Source organism: Anopheles cruzii, chromosome 2 (genome assembly GCF_943734635.1).
Source record: "Anopheles cruzii chromosome 2, idAnoCruzAS_RS32_06, whole genome shotgun sequence".
NCBI lineage: Eukaryota > Metazoa > Arthropoda > Insecta > Diptera > Culicidae > Anopheles > Anopheles cruzii.
The window spans coordinates 53,975,340-53,995,050 of NC_069144.1; the positions used below are offsets into that span (position 1 = coordinate 53,975,340).

The following is a 19,711-nucleotide window of genomic DNA, read 5'->3' on the forward strand; positions in this document are numbered from 1 at the left end:
ATGACACAACGTACACAGTGCTTCCAAATAGTGATACGCAGCCAAACTCCACGCAGTTTTTCACGCATCTTTGCTGTCACTCAAGATCTGCCCGTTAAAATGCGAAACTCGCTAGACGATTGCTGCCCTTCACTAAGACCTAGCACCATCCCACTTCTGACACCAAATGTAATAATAGATAAAAGGCAGGAGTAAAACGCGACTTGATGAAACACTTCTGATCAGTTTGGCATCCGACAGTCGAGTGACTCGGACTTTCGACGGATGGAGTAACGGACTTTTGACTCGGGTCCGTCGAGTGACGGACGGACGGGTCACTTTGTAACGGGTCTCTGCAAATCAGAGAAATCCGCTACTAGAAAAAGAACGGCGTTACAAAATATATTGCAAAATTGAGCTAAAATTGGAGTCTACGCGTGGAATGACGTTTCAGGACTGAGCTTGCTCCATCTCTACATCTTCTGCACGCGCTGCATCCATGCTTCTCTTTTTCCCACTCTGATTCACTCTGCTTGGTCCGGGTTGATCCATTGTTGCGTGGGTTATATTTCAGTTTTGTTCTTCAAGAGTCTGTTTATACGGGAGTGCGGCGGATGTGGCCCGTGGCACGTGTACGGGATATGGTTTCGTCGTAGGTACGAGTCGTAGGTTCGGGTGTGTAACTAAAGCCTGTCCCACGTTAAATCGGGAAAAGTTGTATGTCTTCTAGCAGCGCCTCTGGTGGTCGGATTTTGAATGTTTTGACAGCTATGTCTTCAGTAAACATTCGACTTTCAGTGCTGAAAGTTTCATCTTGGTACGTGGAGTTTATAAAAAGTTATGCTCAATGGAACTCGAAAGAAGAAAAATAATTCTGCACACTCACGTCGAGAACTCCACGTGGTCTGCTTTAAAAATCTCAAAAACACAAAAATTCGCAAAATCAAGTACTTTAACGTTTCCGGCAACCCAATACCGTAGACCGAAACATTCAGAGTAGGTGTCGTAGTGGAACATACGACCGGCAGCTGATCTGGAAGGTTTTGAGATCAATTAAGGCAAATCCTGGATCCCCAGTTCGGGATATTGCAAAAAAAATCGTGCCAGCAGAAGTACTATCCAGAGGATCTGTCTATGAAAAAGCTTGTGTTTTTTTCTTGCATGTAAAAATCCAAACAGGACATTTAAGCAAAACCTAATCGCTAAAACACGCGCTAGAAAGTTGTACGAGAAGGTTCTGACGAGGTAAAAAGTATGGTTGCTTATGGACGACGAAACATACATGAAAATGGATTTAGGATAGCTTCCTGGACCAAAATGTTATCTTGCCATGGCACAGAGAGATGTCCTTTCCAAGTTCAAATATGTATTCACCAATAAATTTGCACGGAAACTATTGATTTGGCAAGGAATTTGCACCTGTGGACCGAAACCAAGGTTTTCATCATAAACACAACGATGAACTGAACGCTGTACAAGGAAGAGTGCCTTAAAAAGCGAGTTATATCATTTATTAAGTCACACAAAGGTCCGCTTAAGTTTTGGCCTGATTTGTTAAGCTGCCACTACAGCAGGGAGGTAGTTTAGTGATATCGTGACAATAAGGTGGATTTCATCGCAAAGGACATCAATCCACCAAGTTGTCCTGAACTCCGCCCAATCGAAAATTATTGGGCAATAATCAAATGGAAGTTAAAGAAGACTGGAAAGGTGATGTAGGATGCTGCAGAGATGGCAATAAATTGGAACAAATCAGCCGCTGAGGTGGACCAGAAGATTGTGCAGAAAATAATGGCGCGCATTCCAAAGAAAGTTCGAGATTTCATCCGACCACCAACAAAATAAATTTATTAATTTTTTCTCTTAAAGAACAATAAAATACCTTCATTTTGACACCTTGACATGTTTCCTAAGACAAACTAACCCCGAGATAGAGCTAATGCAATTGTTCCCGATTTTACGTGGGACAGGCTTTATATATCTTTAGCGAAAGCGAAATGTACGGTCGCTATTTTTATTTGCAACGGAAAGTAACTGATTTAATCCCATATCGGGACGTTTGAACGCGATCGCCTCGTGGCGATGAATCATACCGAGTGCTCGCGAGAGCCCACGACGGGCACGTCCGCACTCCCTGACTGTCATCTTTTGTATGCGGATGATCTAAAATTGTGTTTGCCTATTGACAGCATTTATGACTGCAAAACCCTTCAGGACCTTATAATTATTTTTGAACGTTGGTGTATCTGTAATGGAATGTCGGTCAATGTCAATAAGTGTAACGTGATATCTTTTTCGCGCAAGAAAGATCCGTTACTATTCCCGTATAAAATGAATTGTACTACTATCCCTAGAATTAACTCGGTGCGTGAACTAGGTGTTGTTTTAGATTCTAAGCTTAATTTTATGAGCCATTACGAGGAGATAATTAGCAGGGCTCTTGAAGTGTTAGGTTTTGTATTACGTTTGTCTAAAGAATTCACAGATGTCATGTGCTTAAAGACTCTATACTGTGCTCTAGTCCGTCCAATTCTTAAGCATGCTTGCGTGGTGTGGCGCCCACAGGCTCAATGTTGGGTTGACGCTATCGAGTCTGTGCAGAGAAGATTTACAAGAGTTGCCCTAGCCAAAACGGGTTGGTACTCTTTCAGTAATCTTCCTAGCTATAATGTTCGTTGTCTTTTGCTTGGTATTCGTCCTCTTAATCACAGGCGCTTGACATCTTGTGCTCTCTTTATGTTCAAACTCTTGTCGGCTAAAATCAGCTCTCCCATCCTGCTTGCGCAGGTTAACATTTATGCACCCGAGCGCGTCATTCGCAGACGCGCCGCACATGAGCTTGATGTCCTCTCCCCTCGGACGGATCCGCGACAACATTGTTAGGGCATATAACCGGGCATCACCGATAATGAACTTTAACATGTCTGTAACACAGTGCAAGAATAGTTTTTATTTCTTTTCATTTTGACGCGCACTTTTGATGTTGACTACATAATGATTGATTGCTTTCACTACCGCTCCCTCTGTACGTATTTTGTTATGTCAGGCCTATCCTTAAGTTTAAGTTTAGTTTTAATTATTAGTTTATACGTATGTGTCAACTAGGCTATGTCGGCCTGTTGACTTAAAAAAAACAAATAAATAAATAAATGAATAAATAAAATAAATGCGTCTAGTTTGGAAATGTGTGTTTGCAACTGCCAAAGGTGAGGTTTCCTTCCTAAGTCGATCGGAAGAACGATCAACCAGTGCACAAGGTTTTGTTGAACTTCTCGAAGCTTGTCTACCTAAAGCGATCCTATGAACGATCAATCAGTGCACAAAGATTTGTTTAACTTCTCTGGGTAACTCTCTGGGTGTTCTCTCTACTCTCTTTGTTTACTCTATCTCTCTCTACTCTCTTTGTTTCCTAATTGTAGCTCTAGTTTGCTTCCAACAATTGTTTCTTTTACCAACCACCAACAATAGTAACCTGACCCTATCACAAGGTCTTGGCAAATGTTGCCGCTGGTAGATTACTAACATATACTAAACAAAAACAATTGATTAAGCCCACGGATCATTGGAGTGACATCATTTGGATATTGATCTCTGACTTTAGTAACGGTCACCGATCGAAATACGATCGTAGTACATTGTGTAGTGTAACAAATAGGTTTTCAACTGTGCGCTTATTTTCGGTGACTACGGTGACTTCGAAACTCTATTACTTTTGGTGAGAAACAATGGGTGGAGAAATACAACCGCAGATGGCATTTTACTTTTTCATTGTAACCATATACGAAGCTATTTCAATGTAGGAGTTGTAGTTATTTGCTCGACCATATGCTCTATGACTACATTGAGCAGAGTCCGGATCTGAGGAATTGACCGCAAGTAACGTTAGTGTGATAATGGTGGTGATTTCTGGGCTTCGAAATTGTGATTGGATATAGGAATTAAATGACGGAAAAAATCGTACCATTTCTCTTCGCATTTATTGGGACTAATTACTATTTAAAAGATTTTTATTGCTCTTGAAATTTGGAACTTCGCTAACGCTCCAAACATCTGCTGGGCAAACCAATTCCACACCGTACACCGAATTCACGTGAATTTGATACAATCGTGTCACAAGCGTAACATTCTGTAAACCTGTGACCAACCAAGTCGCATGATAATTTAATTTCGACGAATATCTCAATTACTCCAACAAAGTCCTGACGCAAAGAAGATAAACGATTGTTGGCAAATATTGTCCACAGAGATGCCAAGTCGATAAGCCGAACGCTAATGAAACTGACCTATGCCCGATCTCGCCACGCTCACGGTTATGACGACAGCAGCAAGCTCGTGGCTTCGTCGACCCATCGTCGACCAAGAACCAGTTCCAAGCAGTTCCGTGGTCACACCTTGGCACGGAGCGCTGTTTGCCGACAGATTTGCGTCGCTCCGGAGAATAGATGCCGGAGTTGAGCGCGCTACATTTTTATCCTGGTGCCATCCCTCTGTACTTCTACGTCACTTGTGCTTGCATCGGTAATTTGTGGGGCTGCCGCGTGCCACCATCGGTTCAAGATAGATCCGAGATGTGTGTGACTAAGCCATATGGTAGGCGGAGGAGTGGCCATATAAATGGTGTCGTTGGTCGATCGATCGCTAACAGTTGGGTGTGAAACCTAGTCCAGTACGCTTGAAGTGTGAAGATCTTCGCCCTGCGCACCTTGACACAACTTTGTATGCAGAAAATGAGCAAGGTAAGGTCCGCATACTTTGTGCAATCCATGGCAAGTGCAATCGCAATAGGGACTTCTCTTATGGCCTCTTCTAGATGAGCATTTTGGTGGTGTTGATTGTGTTTGGGGCTGCTTGTCAGAGCTACGCGATCGACTGCATGGACCAGGACCTGTGGGACCAGGACAGTATCAACGAGATGCTCGAGGATCGCCGACGTTACCAGCGGTCTTTGCCGGGCCACCACCACCACCACGACGATGAAGCGGATCTTCTCGACTGTTGTGAAGAAGCGGAGGACGATGATGGCGACAGTGACGAGGAATATGGCCATGAGGACACATCACAAGAGGAACCGCATCACGACGGCGAATATCGCCATAAACGGGAGGTGCAGAAAGTTGAAGCCTTGGATGGGGAAGATCCCGAGGCTGGTGAATCCGATTTGGAAGTCGCCGAAACGCATCTCTTTCGGCCAGTGTTCCGCTACAAGTCTCAGTACACCGAACGTCGCCGGGTACGAACGGCCGCAGATGGAAATACCAATTTCGCGCCGCCTCGACCATAGTCCCTTGCCAATGCCGTGTCCATCTCTATCGCCGCCATCTGTAAAATAATTCATCCTACTGCGCATCGCAAAAAGCGGACCAACCACGGCTCGCGGATATAGTAATAAAAATAGTTTCTATCGTGTGTTTGTACAAAGTGAGAGAATTTGTTCGTCTAGGTTCTTTTTTCCTCACAGTTCAGGTCCCGTAGTGTAGCATGTTGATGCGATTGTTTTCGTTGGCATGCGAAAATCACGATCAACTGTGAATTTCACCTGCGATCGGTCGCGCAATGGCGCCATGGAGGTGTGTTTTTGCCGGTTGTGAACACGTGCACGTTTCCACAGCAACCTGTAGGATGTTGTTAGTTCTGTACGGAGCACGGATGTTCGAAACTGAGTACAAGCATTTTACAAGAACTGGCGGATCTTTACCGGCCGATGTTAAAAGATACAAATACGATGATAGAAGAGATCAATGGTGGGTTCCTATGTTTTATTTATCGATCCTATCTGTACCATTGATACAAAGTTAGATAAGAGTGTAACCGGTTCTGTTGGAACGAGAATTCTAGGAAAGCGTGTGTGGGAACGAGAATTCCAGGAATCACGCTTGAGGACAAAGTAGCGAACAAAGAACAGGCGCGCGAAACACAAGCAGAACATGTTCTGGACATGTCTCGGGCTCGATTTTTGGGGTGATCGAGAAAATGAGTAGAATCGAAAGTTAGAAGTCAGTTGCGATTTGGAAGTCGACTTGTGAAGAAGATAAACCGGAAAATAAGGTTTGGAACGTGCGCGCGTGTATTCGAGAAGGAATCACGAAGCCGATTGGCAAAACTTACTTTTACGCGTTGTGGCAGTACATCAAGACGCACAACGCATGTATTATTTTGTTGGTCGCGACTCAACAGATTCTTTATGTTTACTATTTCATCGTACACCAGGCGTCTCCACGGGACAGAAGGTGTCCACCAGAGACCGGACCAGAAGACCAGAGTATGCAAAATCAGAACGGTGTATAGTTGTAGTATAACTATATTGATGGTACAAAATTATTATATTGTAGCTAGTAGCTGTAGATTAGAGATATATTATATGTTAGAGTAGATCATATTGTAGCTTGTAGCTAACGGTGCCTATGAAGGTTCCCGCCCCACGTCGAAAAAAAAAACTAAACAAGACGTGCAAGGCGAACATTGTTAAATCAAACGTTTTAGTGAGTAATAATTTATCTGTTTATTTTACGTTTATTGCCATTTCGATACAATTTTTATGACTTTCGCATGAATGTTTTTGTTCAGCCATTCTCGAAAAAGGATTTTTGATGTACAATTTAATTTTGTTATGCAACCGTTTGAATCTCTCCATGCTGAACCATAGGGAAGCAGCGGTTGCAGAATGCACCATCATCGAACCGGGATTCATTTAGTAATACCCAAAATTCGCCTGGAACTCTTTTGGAAATACGTCATTTAACGTCATTCGGGTTTAGTCGTCATAATTTTATTCGATTACAGTCTCTGTCAGAGACAGAGTCGTGTGTTGGGTCAGTTACTTATAATAGTTTAATGTATCGTAGAAATACTATAGTATGCAGAAGTGGAGTACAAAAATCCTACAGCTAGCCAATGGGGCGCTCGGTAGCAGAAAGCGGAATAAAAAAAGGACAAACTCTCAGTGGGAAGGTCCCGTCCGTTCATCCGAAACACCGGTCTAGGCGTTCCGAATGCCGAGGGCCTGCTCGAGCTCGGCACGTTTCTGATTGACCTTAGTGAAGAAGTAGCGCGAGACGGCTTCCTGTGTCCACGGCTGGTAGTAGAACTCGGCCCGCCGTTCCTCCTCCGGATTGCCGACAATGTCGGTCATCGATTTGAGGTCGCGCGTTTGCGACACGATCCACTTGTGGATGAACGTTTGCGGGTCCTTAGCGAAGCTGAGGAAAAACTCCCGGTTCGTCTTGAGCTGGTTGATCGTTTCGACCGTGTCGTGGATCTTGCTGTCGAGCGTCTGTATCTCTTGCTGGCTGGCAGTGCTCAGCAGGAACGTGTTCATCTGATTCTTCAGCGTGTCGTCCACCTCGACGTCGATATCGTAACAGGCAGTCTGCTTGTTCTCCATGCCCCCCTCGACCGTAATCACGTGATTGATGACGATCGGATCGGGCGGATGCAGCAGCGGGTTCAACCGTTGCGGTATTTCGGCAAACTTCATACGCGGGCAGCCGAAGATCTGCTCCAAGTACTTGTCACACGCCACGTACTCGCGCTCGTGCGCATCCTGCAGCTTGTGCGTCTTGATGTACTGCCACAACGCGGATATGATGACAGGGCGCGTCTGCGTGTGCACTCCAAGCAGCCGGGCCAGTCGCGAATCGAGCTTAAACTGCAGTGGCTGATAATCGAGCAACAGCAGGATGGTGCAGCGCACGTTCCGATCGCCTGGACGCTTCACCTGAAACCCGTCCGTCTCCTGCGTCGAGTGCGTGCGGTGCCACTCGACCAGATGATTGTCCGGCCCGTAAAGATCCTTGTCGAGCTCGATGACGAGCGACTTGAAGAAGCTGGAAAACTTGCGCTTAATCTTCGCCGGATCGGACTTGTTGTCCTCGAGCAGGCGACCCTCGACGCGAAGCTCCCACGAGGCCACCGAACCGTCCGCGTTCGTGTCCCCCTCGATACCGTCCTTGCTCGGGTAGAACGTGTTCGAGATGAAGATGCGCAGCTTGCGCTTCTGCTTCATCGGGCGCTTCAGCGCTTCCTGAATGTCGAGCCGCTTGCGCATGATTGTCGCATCCAGCTTCCTCTCGAACGCCAGCAGATCCATGTAGGCCTGCGATTCCGGCACTAGGTCGCGCACCTTCTGGGGCAAGATTTTGTCGGCCAACTTTTTCTTCTTCTTCGCCGAATAGTCACTAAAAGCAGCGGGGCCAACACACCTTACAGTTACAGCAATAAGAGATCCGTCAAAGGCTGATTACTCGGTCGCGTTCGCGCAACTTACTTCTTCTGCTGTGCCGGGTTCATCGATGAGCGGCTTTCGGCGCTTCGCTTGCCACCGGGAGCGCCAGACATTGGGGAGCCGCGCATGTTGCCACCCTGGAACGTTGGCATCGGTCGCTGATGCTGATTCTGGCCCGAGGATCCGCCTCCCATCTGCGGCGGCGGAGTGTACCCACGGGGCTGTGCGAACGGAACGTACCGACGAACGGATTGAGTGTGTTAAGCCGCGGCCTAGATCCCTGTGATGCTTGGGCGCTACTTACTGGGAAATTGTTACCCGGTCCGTACGGACGCATAACTGGCGGTGGCTGGTTCGTTGGCCCCGGAGACGATGGGTAGCGTTGCGGGCCTGCCACCGAGTTGGCGTTGGCCGCCGGAAATCGTTGTGACATTGTTCCGCTGTACTCCGCAACGCGATTAACCGTGGTACGACACCGATTTGTGGCTGTAAATCTGTAAAAATAACTCACAAACAAGCTACAAATGTAACCAAGCTAAAATTTACTGCATTTTGACAGCAACGCGACGCGCGCCGATGCAGCCAAATCGTTGTCAAAGCACGCAGCCAGATGCATGTTTAGTTTAACTTTTTTTCAATCAAATCCAATAAATCAATCCAATTAATCCAAATAATCCAATCAAATCCAATAAATCAATCCAATTAATCCAAATAATCCAATCAAATCCTCGCTCTTCCCAAATGTGGCTCTCGCACTTATACCAATTTATACCACTTGAACCATCGCTGGAGAAAATTTGAATAATCCGTTAAGGTTTCATGCTTGATGTTTTAGGCCTTACTGCTGCTGTAATGAAAAACCAAATCCGTTTTAGTTGAGTTGGCGAAAAGATGAACATTTCAAATCGATATATCTTTTGTGCGAATTTTTATATTCAGGTTAAAATTCGCGAGTGCCTGGAAAACCCTTTTTTTCGTTGTTTAAGTTAGTATTGCAAAATTCATTCTTCACGTTCAGCATAAAATAAAACGGCCAAGCCATCGGTGGCGTGCCAATAGTGAGGGTTAAGAATGAGTTAAAGTATTCAAGATTGTAGTGCGGTTTCCAGCCAATAATTGCCTTTGCATATTCTCTCTCTTTCTCGCTGTGCTCTCTTGTTCTTTTACAAAATGCAGATTATTTTCGATCGCCCTCTAGGAAGATTGAATGTAATCAGTGAACGCCCTGGTATTTCCTGAGATGATATGATGAATTTTTTTTTATTTCGCTCGTCTCGCCAGTCGCCTCAAACTTAGTCGTCGGACAACAGGCTCGTGGGACTAACGCACTCCATCGTTTCGTATTAAGACAGTATACAATTCTTCTGCGGGATGAAACAATCTATCAGCGTTGCAGTGGTACTTGTTGCCTGGCTCTGCTGCATGCACTCTGTGCAATGCCAAAGAACTGCGCTTGGTAGGTTTCAGTTGTCCAATGGGACTGTTAAGTGGCTACCTCTTAAGCCTAGTCTTGTTTTGATTCTTTCAGAACTTTTGCGACAAAATCAGTGCATCTGTCCCTGCGGAAACCCAGCTGGAGGCAAACAGTACTTCATTTCCAACAAACTGGTAAATGTAGTAATAACGTTGTGCCCAGCGGATTATATATGTTACTCTTGTTTCTTTCTGTTTGCTCTAGTTAAACTGGTTCGATGCAGTTTCTTACTGTAATGCTATCGGTATGTCGATTGCCAGTGTTAAAGACAACCTGCAAAACTCAAAACTCCAACAATATCTAAGGGAAAGTTATCGCATCACACGTTCCGCAAAGTATTGGATTGGTGCTAACAATCTGAGCAAGGATCGTTCGATGCAGTGGGGTCTTAGTGGTATTGAAGTTACTTTTAATGCGTGGGCCTTTAATGAACCGAGTCAAACAGCACCTTACTGCGTCTACTTGGAGGGCAGCACCATGAAATGGAAGAGCGAGGCTTGCGGCGCGGGAGAAAAACTGTTTATTTGTGAATACTAATAATAAATGGAAGTTCTGCACTCGGAGCACTCAACCTCGGTTCAATCGTCCCGGAATCGTTGGCAGACGAACTTCTTGCTGACGTTGCACTGAAAATCGATCCACTTCTGAGTTTCCTTGTTGACGGCAGCGCAGTGCTCCATTGGAGAGTTGTCCGATTCGCGTACGTTGTTCGGTTCACCTTTGTCCCAGTTAGTGACTTCGGGCTCAACTAGGCGCCCGGTGAGGGCCCAGCGGTACACAGTCTGGTTACCGAGATCGTTCGCTCCGATCCAGTAGAACTCCTCCTCCGGATCTTGCTGCTCTTCGTTGATCGTCTCGCGTAACGCATCCAGCTCGGCCCGGTTCAGCACCTCAGCAATCTCCATGCCGACGTTGGCACAGTACGACACCGCACCAAACCAATCCGTTTTCTGCAATCACAGTGCGTTGATTCGAACCGCGGGTTAAACACACCATCACCGCTAACTGTACTTACTTGTAAAGTAGGGATGTAGTACTCTTTCTGTGCGCTAGGTTTACACGGACACCAACACTTGTTCTTCCGAAGGATATCTGCAGAGTGATAATGGTGAGTAAGGCGCAATAACCACCGTTTTGTTTACTTGCCATCGACATTACGATCACCGGAAATACTTCCTCGAGGATCCCTCGGGTGCTGTCCTAACACGGCCCAAGTCAAACATAAAATTGTAACGGTGAGAACGTACGTTGGTACGAACGCCATTTCACTTTTACACGAAAACTGCGCGGGATTGCGAGCGGTGCAACTGTCGAGAGCAAATTAATAGTCACTCCAACGATCTGGGGATTCCTTGTAGAAGCAATCAAACTCGCTCGATGACCCGGTCAACGGTCCGTCGGGCACGAGCTGATAAGGATTCGTTTAATTCGATCGGTTAATTTTACTTTTCCATCAAAGGGAGATAGGAATTGTAATCCGGCGGTACAGAACGTTAAACCCATCCACCATTTGCGCGTCTAATTAAGAAACATAAGCTACATGCGTGAGTAACAATCTCCAACACACACATCGGACCATGTACCGTGCAATGCCCAAAGGGACGCTAAATCGCTTCGCGCTTCGCTCAGCTAGTAAAAAGGCCCTACATTTTTTTTTGGTAAATATGACATTTTTATTTAACTACACATTTCTGGCCAGTAATGCGAAACCTTATTTACAAATAAAAGACACTTACACTGAAAACGAACACAAACGAGACGAATGCAGGAGGAAAAGAGGTGCATTACGCCAACCAAGAGGACGGTAACGAAAGCAGAACAGGATGCTACCGGAACAGGGGGTCGCCTCCCGTTCGGGTGGACCGAAGAGACAGAGTTTTTAAACTTAGATCACTATTCGTTCCACGCCCGCCAGACGGCCGTTATCGTTGATGATTGCGTCGATTGCGTATTAACTATATAAATACTACACGATAGAGGTTAGAGTCGATCTCCGCGGTGACGTTGGTGGCAGTAGAGTCAAATCACCTGACGACATGCGCATCGCGTTAACGGTGGACCGACGCTGGCGTTGGACTTCCGGTGCACGTTTGAACACTTGTTTTTGCTTTCCGTACACCCGAAGGTAGGTTGTCTTTGTTTTGGCGTTCGGACTTCGATGCATGCAGGACAGCAGGAGAAAGGGCGAAGATGACAGAGTGCTCGGGTCCGGTCGAGAGACGAAAACAGACCCCATTCGACCCCCCTAGACTTCGCAGATGAAGTACGTCTCGAAGCTGCACGGTGTGTCGTTCCATTTGAGTCCCTTGCCATCGCGGTTCCACAGCTCCAGACAGTGTTCTTCTTCGCCGTTCTCGTACCGGAAGTTGTTCGGTTCGCCGGCGTTCCAGTTTGTGAACGACAGCGGCCGACCGTTGGAGATCCAGAAGAAGTTACCCTCCTCGGCCAGATCGGTACCGGAGGTCCAGAAGTGTTCCGTGGCTAGTCCTGCAAGTCGGGTGCAACCAAAACACAGTTACCGCGGGGGCCATTTGTGAGACACCCAGTCGAAACTTACCGTAATCCTTAACGTATTTCTCCAGCCGATCGTTTTCCTCCTGGGACTGTATGCTGGCCAGCTGCATACCGTGGAAGCGACAGTACTGGAGGGCTTTGAACCAGTTGGCCTGTAACCGGTGCATGCATTAGAAATGATCAGGGAAGATTCCGGTGTCGTTAGAAAAAACCTTGCCTACCTTGAAGAAAATGCTCAGATAGTAGCGCTTCTCGCCGAGTTTCAGTAAGGGCATCGTCCACCGAGATGGTGCTGCGGACTCTTCCACACAGTTGGGGCAATCTGGAACGAAATGTCGTCGGTTGAGAACTAGTACGAGTAATGGAACATACATTTAAAAGTAAGCCACCGCGTTAGCACCGCTGGTTATTTGCTGAGCTGTTTTCAACATATCAAAATTGAAACGGAATGTAGCGGTGGTCCATAACAATAAATCAGACTCTTTACCGTCCTGTTGTCTGGAGAATTTCTCTTAAAATGCAAATTTGAGTCCCCAGGTCCAGATAAGGATGGATGGATCGGGTTTTATAACTCAATCGGGCAATGGTTCACCATTAGGCTTCTGCAACTTTCGCACCCGAATGCCTAATTATAACTCTCCGCGAATCGCTAATTATAACTGTCTAGTTTGGAGCTCTCTCTGGAGATTCGTATGAAAATCCACGATAACCAGTAGCGGACGAATTAACTTTTATTTCTATCTTCAACCATTCGCCGAACGCGTGGCAAATGTTACGGAATCTAACCGTGCGCACACAGTGCGAAACAGCAAAAAACGAGCAAATCTCAAACTGTGACAGACAAACCGGATCATTTGAATAAAGAATTCCGATTGTGCCGTTGTGTCCATCGGGAAGGCGGCCAAGACTGTGTGGCGCAAGCACAGAAACCCCCCCCATTCGATTTGGTTTCACTTTCGGCGCCGCGTCACTTGCAAGAGTGCGTCCAACGTGTTAACCTCACTCGGGTCCACAATGATCGATGGCCGCACGAATCGCAATCAGCTGCAGCTAAGCACGCAGACAGAGAAGAAGAAACCGAACCTATCCGACAGGTGCATTAAGGTTAAGGTCGCGCCGAGCGCTCCACCAGACGGCGGCTGGCTAGCTCCGAGCTCCAGCGGCGGAATCTTCCTCGGATGCGCATTAATTAAATTCCACCAAGAGTTGCAAGACCGAACCCGTAGAATACCGGATGGCTCGGCCGGAGGTAAGATTGATAGCAACAGACCCCCGAGGCGTACGACATACAGGTCCTCACGGTGAACGCGCCTCAAGTGAAAGGATTGCCGTAGGAATCTCGGGGATGACTTCTGGACAGCCGAGGCATTCCGAATTCTGATCGACGATAGCTGCGCCGGACCTACCTTCCAAGATCACATCGAACGGCTTACCTGACGGAAGACACCAAATATTGTCACATACTCCCCGTGTGAAGTCGGTACGTGTTCGGCACGCCGTTTATGTAATGGAACCCGAAAGTGGTCACCGTACCGGACCGGAATACTTCGCGTCCATTGCGTAATTGCCATTGCGGCGGGGAGGGAGATAATTCAATTTTGACATCCCATCGCGAAGGCGGCTCTGCTGGTGGCTTTTTGGGGAAGATGATGACGCTGGGGCGTCCTGAAGGCCACCGGAGAAAAAAGTGACTCTTCGCTGAGTGCGTTTTCGATAGTTGGTCGCGGGAACCAGCACCAGCGCCAGCGCCAGTCGAAAGCCGCCGGCCGCCGGTGATGTGAGATTAATTGCGTGGTTACGCCTTGACATTTGCATTATTCGTGAGCCACAGTGACGATCTTCGGGCAGATCTTCTTCCCAAAAAAGATTTCACCTCTCTCCCATATATTGCAACACATGTGGCGGTGCCAAATGCGTTCGAGGACAATCACGATGATGATGTTCGTCTTGACCGCGTGGCCGCGAGGATCTTGCGTCTCCATTAATCTTGTGAGGAATTTTTCACATTTCCGAATCGTAAAAGGGCAACTTTCAATCATCACCACGTCATACGCCATGGGGAAGCCACCGTGCTGTGGGCATACATGGTGTGGTAACGCTTACGCGTGCATCTCCAGCTGGCAAATCTCTTCCAACCCGACAGACCCAAAAAAGGTGGTCATCGAAAACGATTTAATGTGCCGGAGAAGAAACGATTAGTACCATGGCTAATTCATTTCTAGCGAGATAGAGCTCGGTGATTTTCGCACGACGCGATCCATCCGAGATCCGACCCAAATGGAGAAAAGGTTCAATGCCGATAGTGTTTCGTTTTTCCATAAACCATTGATCCGACATCTCGGGGTCTGTTGGTGACCCTCGCGCGATGTCCGGTTCGATCAGCCTCGGATAGCCTTGCCGCAGGGTACGGTACGACCCCGGGCGACAACAGTTTCGATTTCGTCCACAAAAAGCCCCCCCGGGTGCCGAACTCGCATTCACTCACTTCCCTATACTTAGGAGAAGATCTTCCATGGCCGGAGCCGGCGGTGCTTAATTTTTATGTCCAGCTAGAGTACGGTAGTTACCGCCGGTTGTATCGAACGATCCAAATGTCATTGAAGTCACATGACATCTGTCAGGGTACGCAGGTACCACGTGCCAGGATCGCTGCAAAAGGCCAACCATCTCGGTCCATCGGTGTGGGGGATTCGGCCATTTTTTCTTCACCGGCCACCGGCCTCGGGATTCCAACGATTTCGCAGATGCAGGTGGTCACAGCAGCAGTTACGGCGCAGTGATCACAATTGTCGATCACTGTCAGAGAGGCCCATTCAATGCGGACAACCGCATTGCGTTCGGCGTTGCGAAACAATTGAACTGGCGGGACCCACTTCTAGGCTTTTCCGCATCGCGTTGCTATGTTTGTGTTGTTTCTTTCGCCCCATTAAAAGCGGCCAGCAGAATGTAGCACCCGCGCACCTATCTCCGCCTTGCGCCAGCAGCGTGCGGGACACGTGCGTTCGGGGCCGATCATTATTTTTATGATCGAGCGTCCATGAAGCAATCGGCGTCAGTGCGAGTGCGTTAAGTGGAGCCGCCGGAGCGCCGTTTAAAGGCTAGGTTTTATGTTTCAGCACTTCGGCAGCCCGGGAAGGCGGTCCATTCGTGATAGGATCTCCGGGTCTGGGTCCTTTTTTTGATTTTAGAAATATTTGCATGATCGGTATGCGGCTCCCGCCATCTATCACTACCTGGCGAAGTTGATTGATTGGAACCCCGGGCCGCCCAAATGGAAGCCGAGTGAGCACCACCACAGGGTGCATCCGGTACTTCGTACTCCGGTTGGCCGGCGGTAGATTCGAAAGGTGGCAACAGTTCGAGGATCAATTATGGGCTTTTGGAGGTAAAACTAACTGATGGCCATGTAGCGACTTGAGATCCCGCGGAGTCACGTAAACATAGTTTTCCAACACTAATCCTCATGTGGAAGTTAGATCCTTTGGCTTTGAAGAAATAATGCGACAATCACTCGATTCGTAAAGAATTAATTAAATTGAACTAAAAATCCCAATAAAAGCATAATGATAAAAGCATAATGATAAAAGCATAATAAAATTACGAGCATGATTGAAGTGCAATAAACTCGACATCGGAACTCGGAACGTTATTAGTGGTAAATAATAATGAATGTGATGCGATTCATAACGAGTTCTCGGACAAATTTTGCACAACAAAGTGCGAAACAGCTTTCGGTGAGCTTTAACGGAAGCCCAAGAGCATTGCTGGTCAATGTTTAAATCTTGTATAAATTGTTTTGTAAAGTTAAAGATTTAAAAAGCTGTTAAAAGTTTTGTAAAGCCAAACAATCCAATCAGTTTCGTGTATATACCGTGCATCGTTGTGTATGTAAACGGTTATGTAGCTATCTGTAAGCGATTTATGTAATCTTCCCCATTTTAACGTGTGTCTTGTGTACTCCCCAAAATGATAACTTCCAATAGCCCTCTACGCTCGTTCTCGCCAAACATAATGAGTCCATTCTCTCGAACGGGCGTCTAGGTAGTCGATTATTCCGCCCCAGTTTGGTTTACTCAACGTGTGGGAGAAACCGCCAAGAACACGGCCGCACGGCTTCCGCGAGCTTCGAATCGACACGGAGAAAAGCACAATTTTCCCGCTGCCCGGCGCTGCTGAACCCGAAAATGGGCCAACGAGAGGCGTCAACGCTTGGCTAATCCAAGCTACCCGGCCGGAAGGGCTTGCGACACCTTACGGCGCACCGTGCCGTGCCGTGGCGCGTTTTCCACCTCGTACACTCCACACGTACGGCGGTCCACCGAAGCCTCTCAAGGGGCACGCACAGCCGGCGAACGGAGCGGCGCTTTTCCGAGCACAGAGCGCACCTGAAATCACGCACGCCTCTTTCGCGATCGGGTTTCGCGCGTTTCGGTCTAATTAAGGTCATTTGTGCGTTACGAAAGGACATGTGTTTGTGTGTGATACAACATTGATCCCGCAAGCAGCGCGCTAACCACGAGATCACGCGGTAACGTTATCCGTCCCCTTGCAGTGCTCTGGACCGGATTTTGGTTTCGGGGAAGCGCCAGAGAATCCGGGGCTACCGAAGGGCCCAACGACGACGTAACTATGCTAATCGATCGATCGGCCGATTGTTAGGTTGCTTCGAACGCTATGATGTCACACGATGATGTCGCTCGACAAAAGCACACACACACACACACACGCAAACGTTTCAAGCGATCAAAGCGGAAGTGCGCGCAAATTTCTTAGGAGGATGGGAGGATCGGTTATTACTGGTACCGTGGGAGCTGCCAGCGATCGCCTTCGGTGTGGCACACTGGATCACACTTTCACTCAGCAGCACCACCAGCACGGACGCCAGGACGAGGAAGCCCGACCGATGCCACCGGACGTCGCGAGGATGATGGGCTCGTAGCGACATGCTTCCCGATGTGGCGCTGTTTTACGAACTCCCGAAGACAACCAAAAACAAAATAACAAAACTTTCGCTTTCGCGTCGTCCCACAGCACACAAAACTCCCGACACGTGCACCACCGAACAGACAAACAGGCGAACGCACGCACGCACCGCACCGCTCCGTTGGGGATTTGTGTGGCCGATGACTGCTAAACCGCAACTAACCGTGGCAGCGACTCACGACGCCCGGGCGGCGATCGCATTGTGGCACCCGACCCGACGACCACCGGCGGCACCTGCAGGGGAGACCATCTCCCCCCCCCAAACGGAGCGAGCGAGTGCACGAGTGAGTAAGAAAGAGCGAGAGAGAGACCGGAGAGCGCCCAAGAGGTCTCCCCACCGCCACCGGGAACGTAAACAAAACGATGCAAGCGATTCGTTCTTCGGGCGGGTTCGTCGCTTGTAAACGAAGTCTTTCGTTTGGAGCGACCGTGCGCGGTCAGCGATGCGCTTCTGAACCACGCAGTAGGACCTCGACACGCTCGCGTTATGCTAATGTTTAGCCCGGGGTTTGGCCGTACGGCCTTGGAAGGCACGCACCCCGGATTTGGCGAGGATGGTTGGCAACACGACTGCCCAGCGGAAGAAACGGGACATAAAACACACAAAACGACCGTCGGGGACCGGAATGCAGTTCTTTCGCCACTCTGGTGGCCGGTTCTAGTGACGGGTGTTCACGTTCGGTCATCTCACTCTTCGGTTGCCATCGGGTGCCATCTCGGTGCCTCGCACTGCCGCGATTTTGGACCACCGTCTGACCGGTTTTCGTGATGAACCTGCTCTGCCTGGCCCAGCGCTCCTGGTCCGCTCTGAGACTACTTTCGGTTTTTAGAGGCATCCCGCTGCTGCTTCGGTCACCAAAATGGAGAAAGAAAACGTAACACAAACACTCTCGCCCGCTTTGGTTGGAGAGATTTTTACATCATCATCATCATCGTCCACAGCAGCATCGTCGCCATGAAAGTGCGCCGCACGCCGCTCGGAACGGAACACGGGTGTAACATTACCGGGGAGCCCACTATTTGCGTGCCATCCGTGTGCTTGGGCACGTTGCGCAAAGTATTAACACGAACCCGAAGGACACTGGGTGGGGCTCATGTTTCCGCAGCACCTGCGCGAGCTGGTGGACAGCGGACAGTTCGCCAAAACATGACACGCACCCGCGCCATTCGCGGCATTTTGACATTAACCATAAATCACTGAAGGTTGTGAGTAACAAACAGCAGGCTGCGAAAGTCGTATTGAACGAGGTGTCGATTGCGGCGATACTTGGCGCGGGGTCACCCGCGACCTAAGTGTCCTGATTACCCGGTGAATGTTAGTGCTCCATAGTGCTCCGTTTCGATTCTGGTACGAATATTTCAGAGTCGCCCGGACAGCGTAAGGCTTTCGCAAGACTGTTCCACACAAGCGGGTCCACATGTCACTTTCTACGGGGGCGACGTGGTGTCCTTGGACGGCATTCCTACTGCCTTCGAATTTCGGAAAAAGCAGATTTCCTTCGATCGCTTGAGCTAATTGTGCTGAGTTAGTGAGGTGTTAAGTGAGGGCGACCCATTAAGCCGACCATTTGGCCACTGGCTGGCTGGCTGGCTAGCTCGGACAGTAGTTTAATGGACCCGACCCGGTTGTTCTGCACTCCAACAGCTTACGGGTGCTCTTAATTGAAATTAATGGTCTGAGGCTAAGGTCCCCACAGGGCTGTTACTTGTGTCCCGGGAGCCACACCCGGCGTTATCAAACAGGAGCGCCAAATAAACAAATAGCTAAATATTCACCCTGATACGGGGCGTAATGAAGGTGCCTAGAGCCCAAGTAGTAGGTTCCCGAGTTATGTAAGCGAGCCGTGTGCGCGTGCCGCACATTCCCAAAGTGTATTATCGTGGAATTTATGGCTTGCAAGTAACGCCGTAGCGATTAGCGCTATACATTATTCATACAGCACCGTGCCGCTCAACAACCCGTTCTAATCTCGTAGTGCCGCTGCGTTACTACTAATTGAATTCTGTAGATTGCTGTACTCAGAATCGGCATCGGGAGCGTAGAACCACAAAGCATGACGGCAGAGTAACCATGGTAACCTGGCTTGGCGGTGGTAATCGAGACTCGGGGCCCACAGAGCGATCGCCACCGTCATTCTAGAGCTCGGGGCAAGCCGAAGCTGGACCACATTCTTACTCGCCTGTCCGAGATCGGGTGCGATCGGGTGGCATTTCGAAAAACCAGATTCGCTTCTCAGCCCCATTCATGTTTCCGGATCATCCACCGTGTCCGGGCTGAGGTCAACGGTATCGCTCGGCTTCTCACTCTTTCGAGGCCACCTCGAGGATCCAACCTTTGGAGACCACCGGGCGAGGAATTTATGACTGCCGGCCACGGGAATTTGCATAATCACACGCGGGATCGCTTGTGCGGCGTTTGCAGGACTACGGTTGGTCCATGCGTTCTTTTGTGTGTAAAACATCTACAATTAAGCAACGGAACCGGACCCATTCTGTCAGTGGGTTTTTAGAATGTCAAACGTCCGAGGGATATCCAAACG

The 19,711-nt window shown here is 48.4% G+C and overlaps 5 protein-coding genes across 7 annotated transcripts; 2 read left to right on the top strand and 3 right to left on the bottom strand.

Annotated features, from left to right (window-relative positions):
- The first annotated feature begins 4,629 nt into the window (after positions 1-4,629).
- Positions 4,630-5,288, top strand: LOC128267686 (uncharacterized). The gene is made up of 2 exons (XM_053004576.1): positions 4,630-4,715; positions 4,790-5,288. The coding sequence occupies exons 1-2, from the start codon at positions 4,698-4,700 to the stop codon at positions 5,258-5,260; spliced, it is 489 nt and encodes a 162-aa protein (XP_052860536.1). The 5' UTR covers positions 4,630-4,697; the 3' UTR covers positions 5,261-5,288.
- A 414-nt stretch (positions 5,289-5,702) lies between these two features.
- On the top strand, positions 5,703-10,258 carry LOC128267685 (C-type lectin 37Db-like). The gene is made up of 4 exons (XM_053004575.1): positions 5,703-5,720; positions 9,482-9,656; positions 9,729-9,808; positions 9,879-10,258. The coding sequence occupies exons 2-4, from the start codon at positions 9,572-9,574 to the stop codon at positions 10,209-10,211; spliced, it is 498 nt and encodes a 165-aa protein (XP_052860535.1). The 5' UTR covers positions 5,703-5,720; positions 9,482-9,571; the 3' UTR covers positions 10,212-10,258.
- LOC128267683 (brahma-associated protein of 60 kDa-like) lies at positions 6,724-8,737 on the bottom strand. Of its 2 annotated transcripts, none has more exons than XM_053004572.1 (3): positions 8,505-8,737; positions 8,243-8,421; positions 6,724-8,153 (listed from the first exon to the last, which is right to left on the bottom strand). In XM_053004572.1, exons 1-3 carry the CDS (start codon positions 8,631-8,633, stop codon positions 6,956-6,958), a joined length of 1,506 nt encoding a protein of 501 aa, XP_052860532.1. In that variant the 5' UTR covers positions 8,634-8,737; the 3' UTR covers positions 6,724-6,955. The 2 variants fall into 2 exon arrangements, with proteins under 2 accessions (XP_052860532.1, XP_052860531.1); XM_053004571.1 differs by having other exon boundaries at positions 6,724-8,177.
- On the bottom strand, positions 10,061-11,009 carry LOC128267684 (CD209 antigen-like). Its single transcript, XM_053004574.1, has 3 exons — positions 10,821-11,009; positions 10,690-10,766; positions 10,061-10,624 (listed from the first exon to the last, which is right to left on the bottom strand). Exons 1-3 carry the CDS (start codon positions 10,936-10,938, stop codon positions 10,253-10,255), a joined length of 567 nt encoding a protein of 188 aa, XP_052860534.1. The 5' UTR covers positions 10,939-11,009; the 3' UTR covers positions 10,061-10,252.
- Positions 11,010-11,364: 355 nt separating this feature from the next.
- On the bottom strand, positions 11,365-17,274 carry LOC128267907 (C-type lectin 37Db-like). Of its 2 annotated transcripts, none has more exons than XM_053004860.1 (4): positions 16,992-17,274; positions 12,410-12,510; positions 12,232-12,340; positions 11,365-12,161 (listed from the first exon to the last, which is right to left on the bottom strand). In XM_053004860.1, the coding sequence occupies exons 1-4, from the start codon at positions 17,131-17,133 to the stop codon at positions 11,920-11,922; spliced, it is 594 nt and encodes a 197-aa protein (XP_052860820.1). In that variant the 5' UTR covers positions 17,134-17,274; the 3' UTR covers positions 11,365-11,919. The 2 variants fall into 2 exon arrangements, with proteins under 2 accessions (XP_052860820.1, XP_052860819.1); XM_053004859.1 differs by having other exon boundaries at positions 16,986-17,274.
- Positions 17,275-19,711: the final 2,437 nt, after the last annotated feature.